General features: G+C 38.8%; 1 protein-coding gene across 3 annotated transcripts in view; it reads right to left on the bottom strand.

Moving 5' to 3' along the window:
- MTM1 (myotubularin 1) overlaps nucleotides 1-20,845 on the bottom strand; it is a 44,278-nt gene extending 23,433 nt beyond the window's left edge. For all 3 annotated transcript variants that reach the window (XM_068411794.1, XM_068411795.1, XM_068411796.1), the window contains exons 1-7: nucleotides 20,766-20,845; nucleotides 18,491-18,646; nucleotides 8,358-8,429; nucleotides 7,317-7,389; nucleotides 5,707-5,801; nucleotides 4,570-4,680; nucleotides 3,541-3,642 (exon numbers count right to left, since the gene is read on the bottom strand). In XM_068411794.1, coding sequence (XP_068267895.1) covers nucleotides 3,541-3,642; nucleotides 4,570-4,680; nucleotides 5,707-5,801; nucleotides 7,317-7,389; nucleotides 8,358-8,420 — 444 coding nt within the window. In that variant the 5' untranslated portion in view covers nucleotides 8,421-8,429; nucleotides 18,491-18,646; nucleotides 20,766-20,845. The remainder of the gene's footprint in view (nucleotides 1-3,540; nucleotides 3,643-4,569; nucleotides 4,681-5,706; nucleotides 5,802-7,316; nucleotides 7,390-8,357; nucleotides 8,430-18,490; nucleotides 18,647-20,765) is intronic.
- Between the last annotated feature and the right edge of the window lie 2,466 nt (nucleotides 20,846-23,311).

The raw sequence follows: 23,311 nt of genomic DNA, 5'->3' as shown, positions 1-23,311 counted from the left end.
TATTGTGGTTAGAAATAAATACGTATCATGCAGGTATTATGGTGGCGAATAATCTTACAAGAATGATGATGTGTAGTTTCAAGAGAAGATCAGGAAGTAAAGCAGCTGCTATGCAGAAACTAAACTACAGAGACTAAATATATCTCATCTTTTGTGAGGTACTACAAACATTAATTTTTTGGTGGTTTGTTTTTCTGTGTTTTTTTTTTTTTTAACTTTTTAAAAAGCACTTTCAGCAACAATTTTCTTTCAATTAGCACAAGTTTGCAAATGCAACAGAGGATTCTGGATAGCAGCTGTTTGTTCCATATCAACTAAGCTGTCAGTCAGATGAGCTATCAGATTTTACATTATGTTATTGATTCAAGGAGATCTGCATCCAACCTATGCTCAAACTGGAGAGAGACAAGAATCAGCTTCTGGAAGTAAGCACAAAGGACAATGCTGAGTCACCGACAAACAGTTGCAAACAGACCTGTGATTTATTATAGGCTCTCAAACACTGCGGCTGGGATGGTGATGGAGAAAAATCTTGAAAACAGTAAGTACACTCCACTCAGAAATAATGTTTGGGGTTATATTTACCATCCATTTGTCCGAGAATGGTATAGCATGAAGAAAACTGAACCAAGCCATCTCTAAAAGTTCTTGTATAGGATATGGTTCCACTACAGACAAAAATCTATCAGATAAAAATATGACATAAAATATAAAAATACTGATGATGCCTTCTTTCCACTGCAAAGCTGCACAAGCATCAGTGCTGCTGAACCAGCTGAAGATCAAGGATGCAGTTCCACAAGGTGGTCTGAGCAAAATTACTTGTTTAACACTGCTAAAAATAGGACGTCCCTCTCTTTTCTCTCCTGCCTGTTCCACTCACAAGCCCTCTCTTGCACTGGTTCTGGTGCATACTGATTTCAAACCAGGTCTCCTCAAACTATTAGAAGTGGCACAAGACTAACTCAGAGAACAGAATATTTTGTGCTGGATAAGTGAGCTACATTGGCTTACTTGATGATTATACAACTGTCAGTTTGGTACAAGAGGAATAATCAACCACATGGCTGGAAGGGAGGAGGAGGAAGACCAGAGAAAAGCAAGACCTCAGCATTTAGTAGCAGAGGGCTGCCATCTTCACAGCTGTCATATGAAGTCACAGCATGTTCTTTATAAAAGATCTCCCTGATCGAGCTGGCCACGTGGTCAGCGTGTTAGCATATGTTCAAAGGAGAAGGCAGGCACGCACAGCCCAGACATACTCTCATATTCAGACAGTGAAACCTTGTTCTAAACCAGCCACTGAAAGAGGCAGTCCCATCATTCCTCTTCATTCACACCCGCCCATAGATGCCTTGACTCCATCCTCACACTGGGCTAACAAGATTAAGGAAATGACTCAGGGTAAAACTTTTATTTTTTTCTCCTTGCTTAGCTTTAGTCCCTTTCAGTTCCCTATCCGGTTCATCATGCAGCATCAAATTCATGCAGGGAAAACCAAGGCAGGAATGAACAACCAGGCAGAAATGCCCATGTTTGGCAGGATCCATTTAAACTGCTTGCTGAAATACGGTGCAAGAACACCAAAAATATCACACACCTGCTTATCTCATTTTAAAGTTAAGGGCTCATCCACATTGTGACATTAGAAAATAAGGACAGGTGCAACTTCATGATATAACATAGCCTCACTTTATTTCACTCCAAAGTAATCATAATTTCTGCTCCAGATGTAGCTAAGAGATTTAAGGTACGGCCGTTCTCCATATTGTCACCATCTTCCCAAGTTTTGTGCTTTACTGAATCTGAAGGCAAAATTACCTCTGCCTTGACCGAGCCTTTTGTTATTGAGCGTAACTTTTATTGGCAAGTTACATTCAAAATGGGCCAGGCCATGTACGGATGAGCTTTACGAGGTTCAACAGGTGCAGCCAAAAAGCAGGAAGTGTACTACTCCACACATTACTCACTACCATCACTAGACAGGAACACCAGGTCTCTTTGGATGACAAAACCTACTACAAGTCCACACCTCATCACCATGTTATTCCAAGTCCTGTAGTTGTACTGGACACTGTAAAAAAAAAAAATCCCACAAGGGACTCTCCTAGTCAGTTACAACTTAATTTGTCCACATTCACTACATGCAAATCCACACAGGTCCTCAATGTAAGGGGAAAAAAAAATTCACCATGAGAATGATTAAATATTGGATGAGATTGCCCAGAGAAATGATGGAATCTACCTTGCAGGAAGTATTCCAAGCAGGAAGGGCTTGACCATGCCCTGGATAACCTAATCTAAGGCCCTACTTGCAACAGAAGCCTGGACCAGATGATGTCCAGAAGCCCCTTTTGACCTCTTCTATAATTTGATATTTCTACATATAGCTTTCTCTCTCTTTTCCATCACCCTTTCAAAATGCCATCTGAAGTCCATATATCCTGTTACGCTTTCAACCATTCTCTATTGTAAGATGAACAAAATGCCAGCAGTAGACTTAGACATATATTCACTTCTACAACAGTTTTCTTTGTGAGTACAACTCCTCACACCTACCCAAATATAGAAATCTCAGTTTCATTTCTTAAGACCTCTTCATCAACACTACAAAATATTCTAAGCAAACACATTTATTTTTCCTTATGCTTTCATTCCACAGACTGCATACCGAATGCAAAATTTCTGCAAAAAAAGTTTTAAAGAATTAAATGTTTATAGAGTATAGCCCCTTGATTGACATGTATCTTTGGAGAAGGAAATAAGATTCTTGCTGCAGCCTTATATACTCAACAATTCTCTGAACAAAGTTCTTAAAAATTCATAGCAGAACCCTCCAACATTTTGTGAAGATAGCTCTTATACAATTACTCTAAATGAAAGCACCCCAATAAAATTTAAACTGAATTTTACAAAAGACAAAATAAAGCTTTTACTAAAGAGATGTCAAAACGATCCACCAAGCACAGTACACAGATTTTGTCAAAGAAACTGAAGATAACCGTTAGTTAACACCATTGTCACTCAATTCCTTCCATAAGATCATTTTTTTACCTTAAATAAATCTGTGTAAATTCATTACTGTATTAGCTGCCTGTTACATTTTTCATCAGTTTCATCAATAAAACAAGTGTTGTCTTACCATGTCTTTTTTTCCCCGAAGTAAAACTCTTGGTGATTCATATTTATCACTGCCTTGGAAACTGTCCAATAGTTTAACATTTTCAAGAAATCAAATAAGGCCTATACTACTATATTTCCTAATTAGGGAGGATAACTTGCAGTCTCTAAGCAATGAAATCTGTATGGATCAGAGGTGCTCAGTAGTTTACCTGAAGTATAGCATATAGCATCCATAATTTTACAAGTACATAAGTGTTCTAAATGTACAAAATAAAAACTAAAGAGAATTAATGTTTATGCTGACACCAGATTCTGTGGTTATTCTTTTTAAGCAGCCATGATGTCCATTAGTAGGTCAAGCAGTTAACTGGCAAGAATTCTGCATTAAAACAACTCAACAGTATAGATGTAACTTACCAAGTTATGTGACTGGGGAAAAGCATATTTTGTGAGGACTTCAAATATATCTCTTCTACTGTGCCCTTCTTGTTTTAACGCAAACCGTAAATTTCTCATATCCTAAAACAAAGGCATTAACTTTTAAGAGAACCAAACCAGTCAGATACTTTTATCTGATGTACAAATGCTATATTATACACTAAACATGATTTAGAATCTGCTTGCAACACACCTCAAACCGTTGTGAATGTTCAGTTTTATTTTTTATCCCATAAAACAGAAGAGAGCATAAGAATTCTGCAAGTAAAGCAGTAGCGCATTCTGTGTGGTGCAAACACTGCTTTGGCATAAAGCCATCAGAAATGACTGTATCTGATTCACTAAAAAGTCTCATGGGCTATTGAACACTTGCAGGATGGGAGTTACTTGATGTTTTCAAGATGAAAATTTTCCAATAATCTGTCTAGACTACATTGTCCCTAGCTAATTTCTCATCACTAATGTCAAAAAATAAGCAATCTGCACATTAACTACTAAGAATCAAATGTGTATACATACTCCATTAATGAGTCAAATAAAGGATCTTGAATTATCCACTAGGAACTCCCCTATGACCATATTTTTTCATGGCAACATAATTTTTTTGTGAGACTAAGGAAACAGAGATAGCTGTTACATAAGCTTTTCACTGCCTTTACAGCTTACAAAACCCCTGTTTGAGGTGTTCAGCAAAGTTTTTAGGATTATAAAATAATTACTTTTAGAATAAATAAAATAATGAAGAAATGCAGGAATAATGCCCTAAAAGACTACCATGCAAAACCTCTCAATTAGTGATTCGGAAAGGAAGACCAATCCCCCTCCTCACATGCAGAGAGGACAGCTAAATATCCCTTTACACAAAAGGTATTTCTTGGTCCAATTCCAAAAAGCTCTTTTTAAATTCAGCTATGAGGAACATGTGTTTTTTCATTCCTATAAACAGGTAAGCAGTGAGAAAAGGAACCTCTAGATTTCATTTCCTATTGAATTATTGGAAAGTCTTACTTTACAGGTTATATCTAATCCATAAGAGTTCTCTCCTCTGCTTGAAGCTCCTCCCATTTTTTCAATCCTTGAAATTACACCCAATGGAACATCCAATACCACAACTGGATCCTGCAAGGAAAGTTTGAGTAAATAAAGGATTAATCTGAAAAGAAGACTCAAGCAAAACTTCCTTATGCATTCTAGAATAGAAAGCAGACATGAAGTACATACAGGAAGCAAAAGTGTGTTTCTGCATTTGATTGAGTGTCCCCTCCCAACGTGTTATGAAATCTGTACAGTCACTCTATAGCCTTGAACATCACCCAATTTAACATGCAAAAAAATACTTCATGCCTAATACAGTATGCAGGGAAAAAAGGTGGCAACACCCTACAAGATGCCTTCTGCTACATACTTCTGACTGCCTCTGCCTGCTAAGACTGCTTTACTGATACACAGAATAAAGTAAAACAAAATGAAAAAGAGATCACTAGTAGAGTTAGTTACAACCAGAACCACCTCAGTTCAATAGTCCCAAAACCTTACTTAAAAAAAAATATATTATGAAACCATTAACAAGAGCATTTTATTCTCTTTCATGTTGCTGCTTATAGAACACACTACTACTCCCCCCACCCATGTGAGGTTCTATTGATCAAAGTATTTTTCTTTTCCAACAGCAAGGACAATCAAAATCTTGGTTTACTGATAGCCATTTTAAGAACTAACTCACATCATTACTTGCTGCCCTTGATTTATCACAGAATAAGTGTAAAGGGAACAGCTATCAAAAAAGCTCCAACAGACAAAAGATAAAGGTATCAGTTCAGTGTAAGTGATTAAACTGTAATTTTACCAGGCAAAAAAAATCACACTTGTACAACACATTTAACTTTAAAGAACTTCCGTTTTTATACAGATTTCTCAGTGGCACAAAGACAATTACTATTTAGTCATTACACAATTAAGATACAGTTATTACAAACATTACAGGCCATTTCAAGTAAAAAGCCTCCAATGCAATTCCACAAGCATATGTGTGCCAAAACTAAAACAAATGAACTGGCCACAAAATAAAAAAAAGGCAGTGGGGTTGAAGGGAAGGGGGTTTAAAGCTAACTCATCCCACGGAAGTAATTGTGGCGTATTACTCACATTTTCCACACTTCTTAGGTACAGCCTGTAGTTTGTGATGTACACTCTTCCTTTAACGGGGCCATTAAATGGACACATATAAATGACATCCTTGTCTGTAAGAAATGCAGCATTTCTCAAAGATTGTGAAAAGAAAAAAATCAGAGCTAAGGACAGCATCAGTTAAGTAGCAGTAAAATAAAGACAGTTGAACTCATAAGAGCCACTCTGAGAGATGAATGAATTAAAAAAGTAAGAAATCTGAATTTTGTCCACTTGAATTATTAAGAAAATGTGAATTTTCTGAAATTTCACATACTAAACTTGCCCAAATTAAACCAGCAGATCTCAGTAGCCTTCCCTAGTTACTTTTGTGTCCTTCTCTTTCTCAGGACATAGAACACGGAGTAGATTTAAGTCCTCTCCGTTATTACTGAACCAGTCTATTCAGTATTCCAGAATAAATACATGCTTCTGTTAATACCATTACATCTTTCAGTGGTCTGTAACCAATTCTGCATTAAAGTATGTAGTTCCAGTTGTAAAGTGTTTAGGGAACTCACCATCCTGAAGAGAAACATTACATTTCAATTTGAGGCAATCAAATACAGCAGGGCCATCAGCACTGTTTCAGCAAGGACAGTAACAAAACGAGTACAACACTACTCAAAAAAGAACGATTTAACTGAAGCAATGCCATTAAAGACTTAGGCAAAGCACTACAACCTGTTTCTCCCTGTCCACTCATTTCTTTAGCCCAGTCTATTTATCTGCCTTCTACAACAAGCACCCTCCTTCCAGCGTGCTCCCCCAAAGCACAGACAACTTCGTAAGGATCATATCATTCATCTTAGTCCCACATCCCCTCCCTCATGCCTTCCCCACAACTTTCCTCATTAAAAACCTAAGTCCTTCCTCTGAATCACCACTTTGGTTTCACCTCAGTCAATCTTGTTTACAAATCCACCTAACAGATCCTCAGGCAGTGGGGGAAAGGAGAAGCTTCACAAATAAAAGACGGACCACTTTCAGTTGCATTCTGATAACTCAACACAGACTTCCATGAGCAGAAGCCTCCATTCCAGGAAGAGCCTCCATCAAGTAAGAAAACACCGTACACAATACATTAATCTTCCTTATGCTACAACATTACTGTATGTAAAGGCCAACAAGTGCATAGCAGCTACGTGCATGTCATGTTGGGTCAAGGAAGCATAAGATTGTAGTTAGGGTAGTCACAGTTTGGGCTAAGGTTCCAAACAACTGTACAAGATATCAATATGTAGTGGGTGGCATGTAGAATTCTCTTGACTTTGGAAAGCTTGGAGGGGGTCTTGTCACTAGACATGTGCTACTTAGACTGTAGATACAATTATGACACATCTTGACTTGCAAATTATTTGTATTGGAGGATGTACCATGTGTGGAAACCATGATTTTGAAGTCTTAAAAAGTTATTTGTGGTAATCGATAAAAAGTCCCTATCACAATTACTTAAAAAAATTTATGACATTTTAGCATGACTTACCCCCACTCCAAACCAGTCCAAATTATGAAACAACCCACTAAGATACATGCGCATGCCAGACTCCCAAACATACGCTGCATTAGGCAGCTATATAACGTCATACCTGTAACTCTAGTCTCTCCTGGCAGACGAGGTATTTCTTCATTTTGTTCCCAGTTAGTTCCATCTTTTAGAGTCTAAAGAAAGAGAAGTACAACAGCACATCATATTTTATTTACAATTCCTTCAAGTTCCAGATTAAAAAAAAAATCTTAAATGTAATTTCTGCGTGGGAAGGAACAGGTTTTTCCACAGTAGAAGTTGATAGACTGAACCAAAACAGGAACACACACCACTATCCTAAACTGCAACTGTTAAACAGTTTAAACTATTAAAGGTTGAACAGATCTGAAACATAAGCATGTTTTAGTCTTCTCCTTCTACAAGAATAGTTAACTATATTTGCATTAAATTGGAATTAAATTTTTATACCATAAGTTCTCTGAAAACTTTGCGCATTTAATTTTCCAGGTATGCTGAGCTTGGAAGAACAAATCAACTGAAGTCACTTACACAAAATACAACTATTACACACAATCTACTCATTTGTGACTTTCCCATGTTCAGTAGTTTTTAAGAATGATCAATAAAAAGTAATCTTTGTTGTTTAAAAAGCTAAATAAAACCTTTGTTTTCTTGCATACAGGTTACATTTTCTTCAGCCACGCAGCATCAAAAAGCAGAGGGGAATGCCATCTAGATTGCTTTAATGTGTTTCCCACTGCAGAGGAACATTTTAAAACTGAGCCAGCCGCACATAAATGGGTATAACTTATCAACTGCAGTAAAGAATCTTTCTACAGCATTAAAGTGCCAAAAATTTTCAAGAATGCCACAGAATATTTCAATGTAGAAAGCAAGAATAAGTATATTAGAACTGATTTTAAGGAGGCTCTTATAACTTGTGATACAGAGAATATTTCACTCATCCACTCTGAAAGATATTTAAATCAACTCAGCTAACTGCATTTGAATTTTAGCAATAAAAATAAGTATATACATTCAAGAAAAAAGTCTTTCAAATACTCATTTTTTCTACCCAAATATGGAAGATAACGATCTCTGGGACCTCTGACGTAAAAAACATGAAAAAAGTTACACTCACCCTTTTACTTGAGGAACTCTCCAAGGAGTTTGAATTATATTTAGGTGTTGATGATGAGGCCATACCGGGTATCTGATGAGAAAGCACAAATTGAAGCCTTAAACTTCCTCCTGGACTATGTACTATTTACAGGAGAGATTTAGACTTCAGAGGTCCACAGGTAGACATCAAGAACTTCCAAGAATGCTTTGCAAGTTACTATTAGGCTAAAACATTACACAATGCCGTGTAATTGAAGGTCAGTATTTAAAAGCATCCAAATCTAACAAGAAATCCATTACTAGCTCTGGGATTGGTTCTTATTACAAGGAATATTCTGACTCAAGCTGTATTTTGGAATTCAGTTGTTTGAATACTATCATTAGTTCAGTCAACAGACATTAGAGTGCTTGTTTTAAGCGACAGGATACACATACTATGAAATGCAACCTACTTGGAGCATTTCTGTTATGACTTTTCATTTAGGAAAACAGGAACAAACTATAAAAATATTGCACAGCTCTTGAAATCACAAGCATGTCACTTGTGAAACTCAAGTGTTTCAAGAAATTAACAAAAAAAAAAAAAAAAAAAAAAGGAGAGAAGGAAAAAGCAGGAGTTCCACAGTACATTTAAAAACAATCCCCCATTTCCTAAACTGAAACTTCGGTTAGTGCACCAGGAGGGGGAGTGTCCAGCCTTCTGATCCGAAAAGCCTTGATATGTTTAAAGGAAAAGCATGTTTTTTTTAAATGGTATTGACTGAAGACAGAATTGCATGATACAGGACTCATCTTCTTATCATTTCCTGACATTGCACAAGGGATCTCTAGAACAAACACTGGGAAAACGCTCACACTTGAAGTTACTCCAGACAGTAACTTCGTACCAAATTATACTTCCCTTTCACTAGTCACACGCCCTTCATCAAGCCGATTCGACATCGTACAGCAGTCTTGAAGAAGTTTTGGTTGATTGTTTGGAGTTTTTTGGGTGGGAGGTGATTATAGACCACACAATCTTTGTTTCTATTCCATAAATGAAACATTCGAGCCTTAAATAAGCACTTTCTTTCCCCTCTCAACCCAAAGTTTGCACAGATCTCTCTGCACCATGACAAATCAGCCCAGTGGGCTCACAGTGACACTGCAACAGTCCTATACAAGCAACAGATTAAACTGCAAGATCCAAAATGCTTTGAAGTTACTATAACAACACGGGAATGTGTCTGTGCAGGAAGAAGGTGGAAAACCACAACCTGAAGTTCCACAGGTTTGTTACCTTGTTACAGTGCCCAAGTCTTCCATATCTCCTAAAAAAAACATAGGCAACCTGACATTGTGTTTAAAATTGTAATAATCAGTGATAGAGTTTATCAGTAGAAAAATCACATCCCTCCAGACACAAAAAAAAAAAAAAAAAAAAGGAACCCACATTAAGTTGAAAAACGAAGAAAAACACTTTTGAATGCTGCAGAGCCTGTGACCCTGTCACACGGAGGGAGGTATTACTTCCTTTCTGCATCTCCGGCAGTCTCAGCTGTCTCCAAACACTGAAACAGAGGGGTCCTGAACTCATTTTAGAGCAACGCCAACAATTTAAATGAAAAGCTATCAGCAATCAACATTAAATCATTGTTCTTTCAAACTACCCTCTACAGAAGAACTATTGCAATGCTGGAGACTAATGTTTTGACTATAAAATTTAGAAGATTAAGAGAAGATATTTTCACAATTTTTCCTTCCTTACAATATCTTACATACTAGAAAACTTATGGCAGATTTAGCTTTTTCTATATTGCTGTGTTAACTTGTGAACATCCAATATTTGTTCAGATGACTTCCCTTAATTTATAGAACCTTCAGTTTTCTAATAACCAGGTATCTATAAAGGTAAAAGGTATATTTACTCAGAAGCTTGTTTTAAAATGTTTTCCATATGAAGTGATTTCTGTTCATATTTTAAGTGAGAAATACCAGTTGAGACAAAGAGACAAAGGCACAGCAGCCCCAGTTTTCCTGTGTCAGCATATAAAGTGGTTTTAACTAGAGCTCACATAAATTTAAAGTAATGCTGCACCAACCATGAGAGACAAGGGAGCATAAACAAGCTCTAGAACAGTGACTTTTAAAAAGATGTGGCAACCCTGAATAGATCTGTACTGCTAAATGGAAATTTGGACTGCAGCAGGTACACAGGCACACCCAAGCTGGCTGTTGATCTTGCAACCGCAGCTACTCCACCAGCAAAGCCACAGACAGACAAGCTTCAGCAGAGTGCACATGAGCCCACCCAGGATCCTGAACACTCACCTCGGTGCCAGCCCACACTGTCATTGCTCCTACTGCCTAAGCTTGTAAGAACAACAGCTAGTTTAGAGGTTCCTCACACCTTTCAATACTCCCTCCAATCGTAGCGTACTTCTGCTGCTCACACAGGGAACAGCACGATGTGTTTTAAAAGCCTTCTGTTTCCTCCCGTGCTTTCTGTATTATTTCCTCCCTTACTGCGCGTTCAGTACGTTTTGGCTGAACTGTAGCATTACATGAGGTGAGTTCCAATTCTGAAATAATCATCTGTCTCCAGAACGCTGACTGTAACTTTTCCAAACCTCAGTGTAAATTTAAAGGAATAAGCAGAGATCCTTTCAAATTCTCAGAAAAAGATTCTCTTTGTAGAACCTGACAATACAGCAGGACAGAGCTTGCCTCCCTCCTCCACACTGCCACCCCACTAGGCCACTTCAAACAAGTGAGATGTCTGTGCGGCTCTTACAGCAGACCTTTGTGTCCGTGTTTCTGTTGTATGCAAGTTTACTTTGTGTAAAATTCCCCCAACTCTCCATGAGACTGATTTCCTTAAACATACTTTAGAGTGAGAACACATTCACTCACTGACTTCAATTTCTATAGAGTATTTCATTATGGAATTACAACCAACTACTCTGCTTCATTTCCAACACTTCAATGATGCAAATTAGACTTATTCAGAGCTAATTAAGTTGAATAAATATGTATTGAAGGTAAGGTGTTATCTGTCAGGTTTTTTTTTAAATCCATCAAACATTTTCACTAAGATTAATGCAAGTTATTTCATCCGTATGTAAGTGGAAGAATTCTTTTCATGCTACCTAAATCTTGCTTTGAAATCCAATCACACTTTAAAAACCCAAATACTAATAAAAGCACATTTCCCTGATTCCTACAAGTAAACTATGGTCACGTAATTAAACTTTACATTATAGAACACCCATTAGACAATATTTAGAACAGTGTTCACTTTCGGACCTCAGTACAAGACAGGCATTGATAAACTGCAGCGAGTTCAGCGGAGGACCAGGACCTGGAGCTCCTGCCCTATAATAATGAGGCTGAGGGAGCTGGGGATCATTCAGCCTGAAGAAGAGCGAGCTTCAGTGGGACCTCACAGCCGCCCACCAGTACCTTTGAGGCGGTAACTGAGAAGACAGAACCAGGGTCCTCAAAGTGGTGAGTGATGAGAGGACAAGACGCAACAGAAACTGAAACAAACCAGATTCCACCTTGATTTAAGGGAAAAAGCAACCCTACTTTTGCACCCTAAGGGCAGTCACACAGTGAAAACAGGGCCCAGGGAGGTTGCAGTCTCCATTCTCAGAGGTTTTTAAGACCCAGTTGAATAAAGGTTTGAGCAACTGGGTCTGATCCTGCTTCAGTCAAGGGGTTGAACCAGAGACCTCCTGAAGTCCCTTCCAACCTGAATTGCTCTATGCTTCTGTGATCTTCAGGCAACAGACAAGATCAAGTTCTCATTTAAAAGTACCTATCAAACAAGAACACATCCTTAAAGAAGTGGACTCCTCTGTATCAAAAGAGCAAACAAGTTTTCAAAAACACTTAAAATGAACATGAAATGTTTCCTTTTATAATATTATTTCTTTTTTTTTGTTAAATTGTAGAAGTAGCTTCTGGCAACCTCCCAAAGTAATACTGCCATGAACAATTCAAAAACATACTCCATCATTGTCTTAAAATAGCTACAACTTTCTAATTATCATGGAGCAGCAGTAGTCCTTCCACGCAGGCAAAAATCTTGCAAGTAGTTTTCCACTGCAAACACATTTTATTCCCCAGTATTACCCATACGTACTCCTATACTTGCACAAAAATTGAAAATCATACAAACCTCACATTTGTCAGCAGCTGAACAGAAGTACAATTACTCTGCAAATTTAAAACAAATCAGACAACTTTGTTTATGATATGCTGCAGTTACAAACAGTGGAACATTCTTCCCTGAATCTAGAATAGCAAGGAAACAAAGCAATTTTACTGGATTTAACTTGAACTAATAAACAAAGCTTTGTTAAAGTTACCAGAACTTAATATAGTAACACTACCAAGAAATGTAGGCACCAATGATCTTACAACAACAATTAAACTACTTGGAATCTGTATTTTCATTAAAGACGATATTTATACTTGTGCTTCCTAGGATTCGTGGGAATGGAGGCACAACAACATTCGAAAGGGCAGGCACTAAAGGCCAGATTTTAAGTCGCCAATTCAAGGATCCTATCTGCTTTTTATGATACATGTTGATGGACATAAGCATATGCCCCCACAGAAAATCTAAATAAACTTTAAAACATGTAAATAAGCTTTTGAGGGTTAAGAAACCTGAAACAACCAGCTACTGTTGCCTTAAGGTTCTTTACTGCCAACACGTTAAGAGGATGCACGCAGTGCAGCTTGGGAAGTCCACCAAGACTCTTATAAGCCATGTTTAGATTGACACCAGCCTGGTGAAACTAGTTCTCATTGTTTATGATCCAGGAACAAATTAAAGCTTATCTGAAATTTTGCTGGTCCTTTTAATGCTTTATCTTCACACCAGAACCACACCAAATAATTTGTAACTATTGTATAACCGAGCCATGCTTGTGTCAAGCTAAAATCTTTACATATATAAAAAACTAGTTTGTGCCCAAACACAACATAACCTGCATCTGCCAAAGGATTACTATCACAAACATCTGAGGTCAAGTAAACTGCATGACGTAAACTGTGAGCACCACTTGCCAGATATTTAATATTTTTGTCCTTCCATCACTGGATTAAAACTTTGGAAGAAAACACTTTCAAATTTGTACCTATATCAATCATTTGCAGAACAACAATTTTGACACCACTTAATGTGAAATGATGTTTTTAACTTTGTATAGTCTATAATGTTCAATATGTTAATCTAGAAAGACTGAGGAAATTAAGCTGCTAAATCACCATACACGAGACATTTACAGAATATATTGAGTAAGAGGCAAACATGATGAAAAGACATTAGTGACACATATTATTACAGTTGAAACAGTTAGTGTGTGTGTGTATATATATATATATATATATAAAAGAATATAAGGGCAACTGGATAAGCATGAGAATTATTTGCTTTTACCAAAACCAGATTTATCAATACAGTGAAAAAGAACAACAAAAAGTCTGATTGAACATTTTCTAGAAGCATTCTGATTTCTGTCACACATCAATAACCATGACACAGGATAATGCCAAAATTCTCATAATCCTGCTCCAGATAATGACTTGTGCAAGAAAGAAAAGAGTCTGTGCATCTCCAAGGCTTCTCCTAAAAATATAGTTACAAAATTTACTAAGCCACTTCATTTGCTGCCATAGTAATTCAGGAAACAATTAGAGCACTTCTAAAGAGAGTTACAGTTACAACTGGACAATTATATGACACTTGAAAGCGATCAGGGCACTGGGTTAATCATTTATAAAAATGAAGTTATTTGCATAGTTAGACCTGATACCAAATAAGGAATTATTTCAAAAAGAAGAAAAATAATATTATATTAGTAAACAATTTTTCACTGTGTTTGAGAGATAAGTGTAAGTTAGTGCAGGTATATAGAAAAAGCTGCTTGCACCCTCATTTAAATAGAAGATGCAAAAAATGAAAAAGGAGATTTATAATGATAAGGTGTGCTGGTGTTACACAAAGATTGTAGAGTTTTATTTGGTACAGTAAGAACCTAGAGAGTCAGTATGAGTATATTGCCTTGTGTTTCCCATAATAAAATTAAAATACATAAAATACAGTCAAAGTCCTGAAAACAAAACCACATCTGTCAGCACCACAACTGCACAGAAGAGATAACACATAATACATATGTTTTCAGAAATACCATATAGAATAGAGCAGAACTCTAGGAATTCCTCACTAAGACAGTAGCAAAATTAAGCTAAGACAACCATGGAGGGAGAAGAAAAAGAAAAGTATTTCATTCTAACTATTAAGTAGAAAGGAACATAAACCCTTTAAAAAAAATGGAAAAATAACAGTCCTGAAGGGTCAAACCAACAACAGCATTTAAGTTATCATATAAGAGCATCGCCAAAACAAGCATCAGCATCTTTAATACTAGTAAATGAGCATTTAATCTAATGAATTCAAGAGTAGTCATTCATCTCATTAAAGGTTAATAAAATTTTAGAACTAGATATAAAGACATACAGGGATACAAAACAAGTCACAAGAAGGATCTACAGCAACAAAAGCAGTTTTCCAGACATCAGCTGTCCCTGACCAAATAGCACCAATCAACCAAAAAGAAACACAGCGAGACCAAAGTGCCACAACCAACTAATCAAGTCCACAGAAATACATACATCATACATACATCTCTCTCACACTCATTTAACCAGTCATATTTTAGCACAAAGGAACCATACTCAATAACGGAAACAAAAATAAGGGAGCAGAAGTCTCCAAAGTCTAAAAAAGTGATGAAAAATAAACAGCATAAGGCAGAGCATTCCCATTTCAAACAGATGAAGTTAAAAAAAAAAAAATAATCAAAAAATCCACGGAAAATCCACACCATAGAAATACTTGCTTATGTTTATTTTCAAAGGAAATTAAAAAAACCCGTAAGAACTTTCTGCAACAGTGAAAGATACAAATGCAAGGAGTTTTTTAGAAGGAAAAGCCTATTTTTTTTTAAAAATAATGATGTTGCTCATGCTCTCTGACCTGGTACATTTAGACTACTTAACTAAAAATCAGATTTTAACATTTAAAAGTCAAGCAGTACTGACATCAAAAACATGCCTAGAGCAATGCCAATTCAGACATCACAGCTGCATGTGTTCAATTGTGGTCAGTAGCAATTACTGGTTATGCAACTGATGGCAAACAGAAGGAAAAAAACTGACTTACCTGAGATGCAAGTATCATTTAAACAGGAAAAGGAAGAGGCTCTATTAAACCACTTAAGAGAGCATTTATGATTTCTTACCATCAGAGTTCAAGGGCAAATCATACCTATGACGTACACCAACAGACCACCTTTGCATATGAAGTCATAAGCTTCTACCTGTACTTATTCCAGAGTGGATCTTTGGAGTCAACATGGATTGCTAGATCACAGAATCTCCTATTTCTTCTTTACCATTGAGTTACAGGGTGTAAAATCCTTCCAAGTGTAACCTCTTAGTAATGGAGTCTGCAGCCCTTACCTTTCCTCAAGCAGATCCTCATGATTCTACTGATCTGAGATGAGATTATGCCACTAGCAGGTCTTCTCCCTTAATGTCTAAATTATATTCCCCATTCACATGTACTTACTAAATCTACATTTTCCAGGGAAACCATATGAGCTTTCAAGTCTCTTCGAAAGCCTTCTCAATTCAAGCCATAACTAGACACAAAAAGCATGCCAGCAGTAGAAGCCTCACTGGGATACTGTGCATGTACAATGCATGCTAATACTTACCCTACCACACTGAAGTTTCAGAGTTAGTTAATCAAATTCATCAGTAATGCATTATAAAAAAATTTCTGTATCCCACAAAAAAGTATCACTTAGGAAAAAAAACTGGCAATTTGTAGCTACCCGTTTGCTAAACGCCAATTCTCCATCAGCTTCCCGTCTTTAAGAAAAACGGACTCCAGAATCCCTCACGTTGCCAGTTCTCTGCTAGACTGTGAACGGCAAGCTGTACAACTCCACATGGACTGCTGAATTTGTTTGTGAAGAACCAGAAACGCTCCCTCTCCCAGAAAAAGCATTCTCTTGTTCCCTAATGTGCCCTGTATTTGAAAGGGCAAGTCATTGTCCCCAAAGGACTCAATATGAACAAGTGCAAACAAACAAGTTCACAACAGTCAAGTGAGTGCTAATTCAGCAAACAAATTAGAAGTGCGCCAGCTGCCTGCCGACTCCTATTTTATAGGCTCACTATACCAGGTAGTTTTGAAGATATTAGAAGGAAGACCTTGCACTAACAAAAAATAATATCCTGACAGTGAAGTGCTACAAATGGTAGCAAGTAGCAACAGCTTGGCAGAAAGTCTGGCAAATACTTTCTCAGTGCCACCAGATCCTATGCGCTTCTGCGTATATGTTTCTCTAAAAGAAAAAAAATTGTAGCTTGTACATGGAAGGTATTGAATAAATAATAGCTGGAGGAAGTAAAAAATCTTCAGTTCTGTCTCCACTTGATATATCTACCGTCTTCACGTGAAGGTTTTCTTTTACTGTCTTAACTTCTCATGGAATTTGACTCCCACCCTATTTTCAAAGTAAATCACAACTTCCAACAAGACCTAACATAAAAGTTTGTAACATTACTTTTTCTAATTATGAACCCAGTTGCTTCCTCCTTTCAAACCGTACTGAAAATGTAGCTTAGGGTGATATCCTTGGCTCTCTTGTAAGAGAATTATAAGCTCTCTCACAAAGAGAGATCACACAGTAGGGCAGGTGCCATCATGGACACTAAGTAACTTACCTGCTGATGGACTCTAATCTGTTAGTTAGGTATTTCTCATGCTTTATATCACAGTAACAAGGAAAAGCAGCACCTACTTCAGTGGTAACAAACGTAATTATTTGCTAAGGCCTGTTTTCTAGCAATTGTCAGAGGTCTATTCCTTGTAATTTATGCTAACAATTATTTCTGTCCACTTGCACTCTCTCATTGTTTCTCTTGTATTTGTTCTATGCGTAGTATCTTTCTGTTGCCATGATTATATTTTTTCCCGACTTTCTTAATATTTATTCTGGTAACTGAGTTCTAAAGTGGAGGTTCAATCATGTGAGTGAATCAAAGAAAGTAGTAGCTTTCCTTCTATACATGTAGCCCTGTACAGCAAGTAGCTGTTCAATCTAACTAGATTAGGTGGCGTAACAGAAGTGAGGGGATTTTTTAGGAACCATTTGTCACATTACCTCTAGAATCAGCGTTATATCTGTAGGAAACCTATGCCTGAAGGCTGATCCGTGGCTTTCTAAACCCACCCAGTCTATTTTCTCTACTCTGCATCGCCTGCAGGGAATGTATACCTCCCACATTGTCAAAAGCTGATGTGGTTGACAGGAAAGCCTATGGGATAGCAAATACAGCTTCAAAGTTTTCTATTAAGAAAGCCTTCAGTTGCTCTCTGCTCATTCTTCTTGAAAGATATCCCCTTAGGCCACTGTAGTTCTATTGCTAAAGATTTAACTGATGATTCCACAAGAGAAATGGAAATTTTATCTGTTATACAATTATATACTGTACAAAAAAAAAAAAAGACAATGTAACAGTTAAAATGACATCCCCTACTCCGGCTTTCCTCCAACTTCCCTTTGAGAAAATGTACAACACATGCATCAGATTCATCCTCTTTCATCTGCTGTGTTTTTAGTTCCTTCTTGCACTAAGTGAATTGCTTCTCTGAATACACATAATACCACGGAGAAAGTTCCATTCTGAGTTTGCCTCTGTCTAAAAAGAGCTAGACTAAGGGCTATGATGAAGTCATCCACAAACCGTTCTTTGCTTCAGTCCCTAAGAAGGGGGAGATTGGGACTATCCTGCCTAAGTCATTCATGGGGCAGCACCATGCTTTTGGGTCTGTGCTCTTCCAAGTAACAGGCACAGTTTGCTGGGCACAGAAAGTCTGATACTTCTATATTCCACATCTGCCTGTGTATGTTATGCATTAATGGGTCCAGTCATATCACACAGAGTCTCTGGCATACAGCCTTGCCATTCATTACATAATGCAACCCAGCAAAGAGGTTGCACACCAATTACCTACATTTTGTTGAAAAACACACACCCCATTTCACATAAAAAGTGTAACCCAGTCTACTTGAAAACACTTACTTTTGTCCTCTCTTGCTTGGAAGCCTCCAGTTTTAATAAGTCATTTCAGTTGTAGAAAAAATAGAGACGCCCACTTCAGTGTGAGATGAGAGGCCAACAGTGTGTTCATTCCTTCAACTTTCAAACAACATTTGACTTTTGTGCTGTAGCTGGCCCCTGACAGGAATGGAACAGGTAGGAAGACATTGTTAGCACTGCCAGAATATTGCAATTGACATTACTTTTTAAAAAACTTCAGAAAGGAAGCAAAACCCCAGAATAGTTGCTACTAAAAACATTCTGGAGAAAGGAAACAAACAGTACCAGTTCTTTTTATGTTTTATCCTGTGTCAGGAGGTTTGGCACCAAGTAGTTGGAATTGAGAAGAATTTTCTCTTCTAAAACTTTAAGATACAGTTTTGAAATGTTTCTAATGTGTAAACCTTACGCAGACTTTTAACCATGCTTATGTTCCCCATACATATTTGGGTATCTTACTGCACACAGTTAAGCATTTCCTTTCTCATCCCTTCCCAAAGAACACTGCTATTTATTTGTTTCTTTTCCCAAATACATTCAGGAATGACTTTCACATGACAGCGGCTATGTAACTTGGCAAAGTCAGAAGGAACAGACCATGAAATTAAACTTATTTTTACATGATTCAAGTTCTTAGAAAAATCATTATGTTGTCTCCTTTAAAAGAAGACACACTATATTAAAGATTTACACTTCTCATTGAATTAGTCTGGTATTCTAAATTAACTATTGTTAGTTAAGACTGCAACTCTACCTATCAGGAATACATCAACACTAGAGTTTGCTCAACCTCAATGATGCTACAATGATGTCTCTTGAGCAAGTGCTTCTTTTGGAAGTTTCCTTCTGACCAAGCATAGAATGATAAACAATGCAAAAAGGGAAAATTCTGCATTTTATTGAAAACGCCTCTATATCTCATCCCTTGTGATATTTGCCACAGAATGAAGCTACATACAGCCCCAAAAGTTCTGAGTTAACGCTCGGTGTGCTTATCAGCTTTGTTAATAACTGTACAGCCTAACTTTTTTAACCACCTAAACCACAAATTAACATTAAATAGAAAATATAGCAGGAAAGAGGGTCTGGTTCTGCACAGTGCTAATCCTTCACCATGAGATATCTGCCCTTCAGATCTGGTTACTGTTAAACAAATACATGACTACAAGCAAGCAATGAGCACAATACTGTCCCAAAACAGGTATTCTGCAGTAAAGCCAAGGTACTTTTTAAATATATATAGTTTTGATTAGCACCAATCATGACAAGTCAGTCTACAGGCTAACTGCAAAACACTTAGCATCTACACAATTTTAAAACTGAATTTGCCTATGTTGCTATTTATAGTACCAAAAAAATAGGGCTTTCTCTGAAAAAAGCTAATACCCTTCTTATGCTTTTAATTACATGTACATCTGGAAAAAAACGAGCAACCAACCAAAAACCACCAATCACACAAAGTAGGAATTATGCTTTTTGACCGCCATAGCACAAAGACCAGCAAGCAGAAACACTCCATCACCTTCAAGAGTCACTTCTTCTTCTAAACGAACTAAAAACGTTTGCTCTGAAATGGAAGGTTTCAGCTTTTCAGCCATGAACACTGAAAGTAGTCACATGCTTCAGAACAAAATCTAAGCCAGTCAGAAGTGAATGCTACAGCGGCTTAAAAGTCTGAAAGCGAATAAAGAGGACTCGAATATTTTCATATCTCAGGAGAGAATTTCTTTTCACAGGAAAGGTAAAATTTACAGTTCAAAGGTGTCTTTGCTAAGCCACAACGGGGCTATGCACTTCAGCAACGTCCCGCTTCCAGACTGATTCAGCACATCGGGGCGTGAGTCAGGAGAAGCCGGAGCCGAACAGCAACAAACAGCCCCAGCAGCCGAGTCCTACCGGCCGCAGGTGGCTCCCGGCAGGCGGGGACGCACCGCGGCCCGCCGGGGATGCGGGGCGCCCGCAGCGCTCGGGGCAGCAAGGCGGGGCCCTCACAACAGCCTCCGGCAACCCCCAAGACCACCCCGGGAGGCGAAGAGGGAAGCGATGGGGGACGCGAGCTGTGCCGTGCCCTAAGGGAGAGGGGCTGGGCCAGAGGGCAGGCCCGGGCCGGCAGCAGCCCCCGCTCGGGCATACTGGGGCGGGGGGGGACGGGAGGAAAGGACCCCCGGCGTGGGGAGGGGCTGGGGGTGCGGGGACAGGGCCGGGACCCGCCGGGGCCGCCCCGCTGCCCAGCCCGGCGCGCCCCACGGACACTCACCGCGATGAGGCCGCCGTCGTGGGCCCGAGTGCGGCGCCGAGCCCTCCCCGCCCCGCGCGGGCCCACCTCGCCCGCTCACGTGACGGGCCGGGGCCGCGGCCGGGACCCGCCCCCGCCCGCGGGGCGCTGCCGCGGTGCCTGCCGGGAGCTGTAGTGCTGTTGGCGGGAAAGAGCCGCCTGTGGCGGTGAGGGCGGGCGGGTGCGCTGCCCCCAGCACCTGCCCCGGGCAAGCGGAGCGCTCCCAAACGAGACAGCCGGGAACAGAGGGAGGGAGGAACGGACAGCACGGGACGTGCGTCGGGTATAAAGCAGATCAAGCTGATCGATCGACGGCCGTTAATGATTAGAGACATCCCAGCAGCCCAAGCCCTCTGGGATGCTCCCTGGCTACAAATAAAAACTGATAAGAAGTGAAAGAATTAGTCATGCAGATGCCAGGTGGATTATTCATGTAAGATTAAAAACAAAAAAAACCTCTTTATAAGATAGCCCGTTGCTGCCATACAAAGAGCAGCTGTGTACATCTAGAGGTCAAGGTGCTGATTCAGGGACCCTTTGCTGCCTGATGCTATGTGCTTTCAGGAAAGGGGGATTTATTATATTATAAAACATTTTTGATGTCATGAAACATATTTTTGAGTCACAAAACAACCATGTCCAGCTTCTCTGGTGGTGTGGCTGGCCCTAACATGTTCTCCTATCACTAGAGAGACAATGTCTCTCCTTGCCCTCAGGACTGGATACCACAGAAAATCTGATAGAAAAAAAAAATAAAGGAAATAATATAAAACAAAAGTAACCTTGAGTTTCTTCATGATTGCAAGCGATTAGGAGCTTCATACTCGGTTTAACCCAGATCTTGCATCTCCAGCTGTGCCCGCCTCACACCAGCTCGGCGCCGGCAATAGCTCCTTTGGGAGGAAGATTGTCACCTGCCAGTTCACAAGCGTCATGCCAACAACCAGCACCTCTGCTTTTCTGTATCTTCCTGAAAAAAATCTTTCTCCAGTTTAATTTTGCCAGTCGTTTGTTGTCTATTAACAAAGAGTTACATCATCCGAAGAGCTGACTCTGAGCTAAAGGCACTTTGAGGTGAACCATGCATTTGTACCAGACAAGATGTACTTTGAGAAGGAGCCACGAGACAATAATTTTTAAATTAATTTTATTCATTGCTTTTAGGTGTCTCCTTTACTATCAACAATTTACATCTGGAATTCCAAAAACTTCAGAAAATCAAAACCGAAAAACCACACGGGAATTGGGCTGGTGCCTCTTATGATGGAAAAATTGTTTCTGGAGTAAAAAACATTTTTCTACAATAAGTGTGGAACTGTGTGTTTTACATTAAAAAGCAGCCGAAGCAAGCAGTGAGCAAAAGGAGATGAAATATTAGTTCACCTCCCTCCCACAGGCAATCTTGTCTGTTGTCTTCTGGCATGATGTGCCTTTGCTTCTGACATCATCCTTTCAGTAAAGACTAGCCAGAAAATTCACTGATGCAATTTTGAAATCTTGCTTTGATCGATTCCAGTGTGATATTTCCAACTGTAAATCATAAATTAATACATTGGATTATATATATACATACATTTATATGTATAGGTGTGCATTTATGGGTCTACATATATGTGTGTGTATACACACAGAGTATCCTTCTTATTTGGTCATTCGTTCAAGGTTCCATTCAGATCACATTTTAAAGCTTTTCTCCAACATCATGAAAACTAGAAAGATTTTTTTTTCCTTACTCCTTACTCATTGTCATTTCCTTACTCATCTACTGACACTTCATGGCTCAGATCACTAAAAGTTATCTGCACAAATGCTCTCATAAATTTCTTTCCATCAATTTTGTTCTAGATCCTTTCCAACATGGCTTATGCCCCTTTCATTTCTTTAAAAAGACAAAGTCTCAAACAGCCTCTTGCTCATATGACCTTTAATGATCGCAACTATTATTGCACCCTAATTTGTCAAGTGAAATAGTCTCCACCCTTGTTCGGTGACTCTGTCCTCTCCCTTTTTTTTCCCTCCTACATTTCTAACCCACCTACCGGCACATTTTGGAGGGCTTTTCCTTACATGCCTTCCAGCTTCCAGTACATATTAACCAGGCCTTTCCCCTTGGCTCGCTCCTCTAGTCACTCTGTTTTATCCCCAGATAATGTGTACTACAACCACAGTTCAAACAACATTTTCCACTCAGATTTTTCACAGCTATGCCTCTTCACTGCAGACTGGCATGCTTTCCTAACTAAACTCTCGGCTTGTGTCTCTGTTACCTTCTTATGACTGTTAAGTGGGATTTCACCTTCTGCTGCACACAAATGCCCCATGAGTCCCACACCTGCTTGGTCAGACACACAAAGTTGATGCAAACTGGAAGAAACGTGCTTTGAGTCACCTGACTGATGATTCACCTGATGGCTATTTGGATCTGCAAGAGCATATGTTATTAAAGTTTTGTGTATGAATGGGGTTCTGTGATGTTTAGGTTGTTTCTGTATTTCTGAGCCTGGTCTTCGTTCTTTTGTATTGCAGCA

This window comes from Nyctibius grandis, chromosome 13, assembly GCF_013368605.1.
Source record: "Nyctibius grandis isolate bNycGra1 chromosome 13, bNycGra1.pri, whole genome shotgun sequence".
Taxonomy (NCBI): domain Eukaryota; kingdom Metazoa; phylum Chordata; class Aves; order Nyctibiiformes; family Nyctibiidae; genus Nyctibius; species Nyctibius grandis.
The sequence above is the reverse complement of the archived record's forward strand: the minus strand, read 5'-3'. Positions and strand labels throughout refer to the sequence as shown.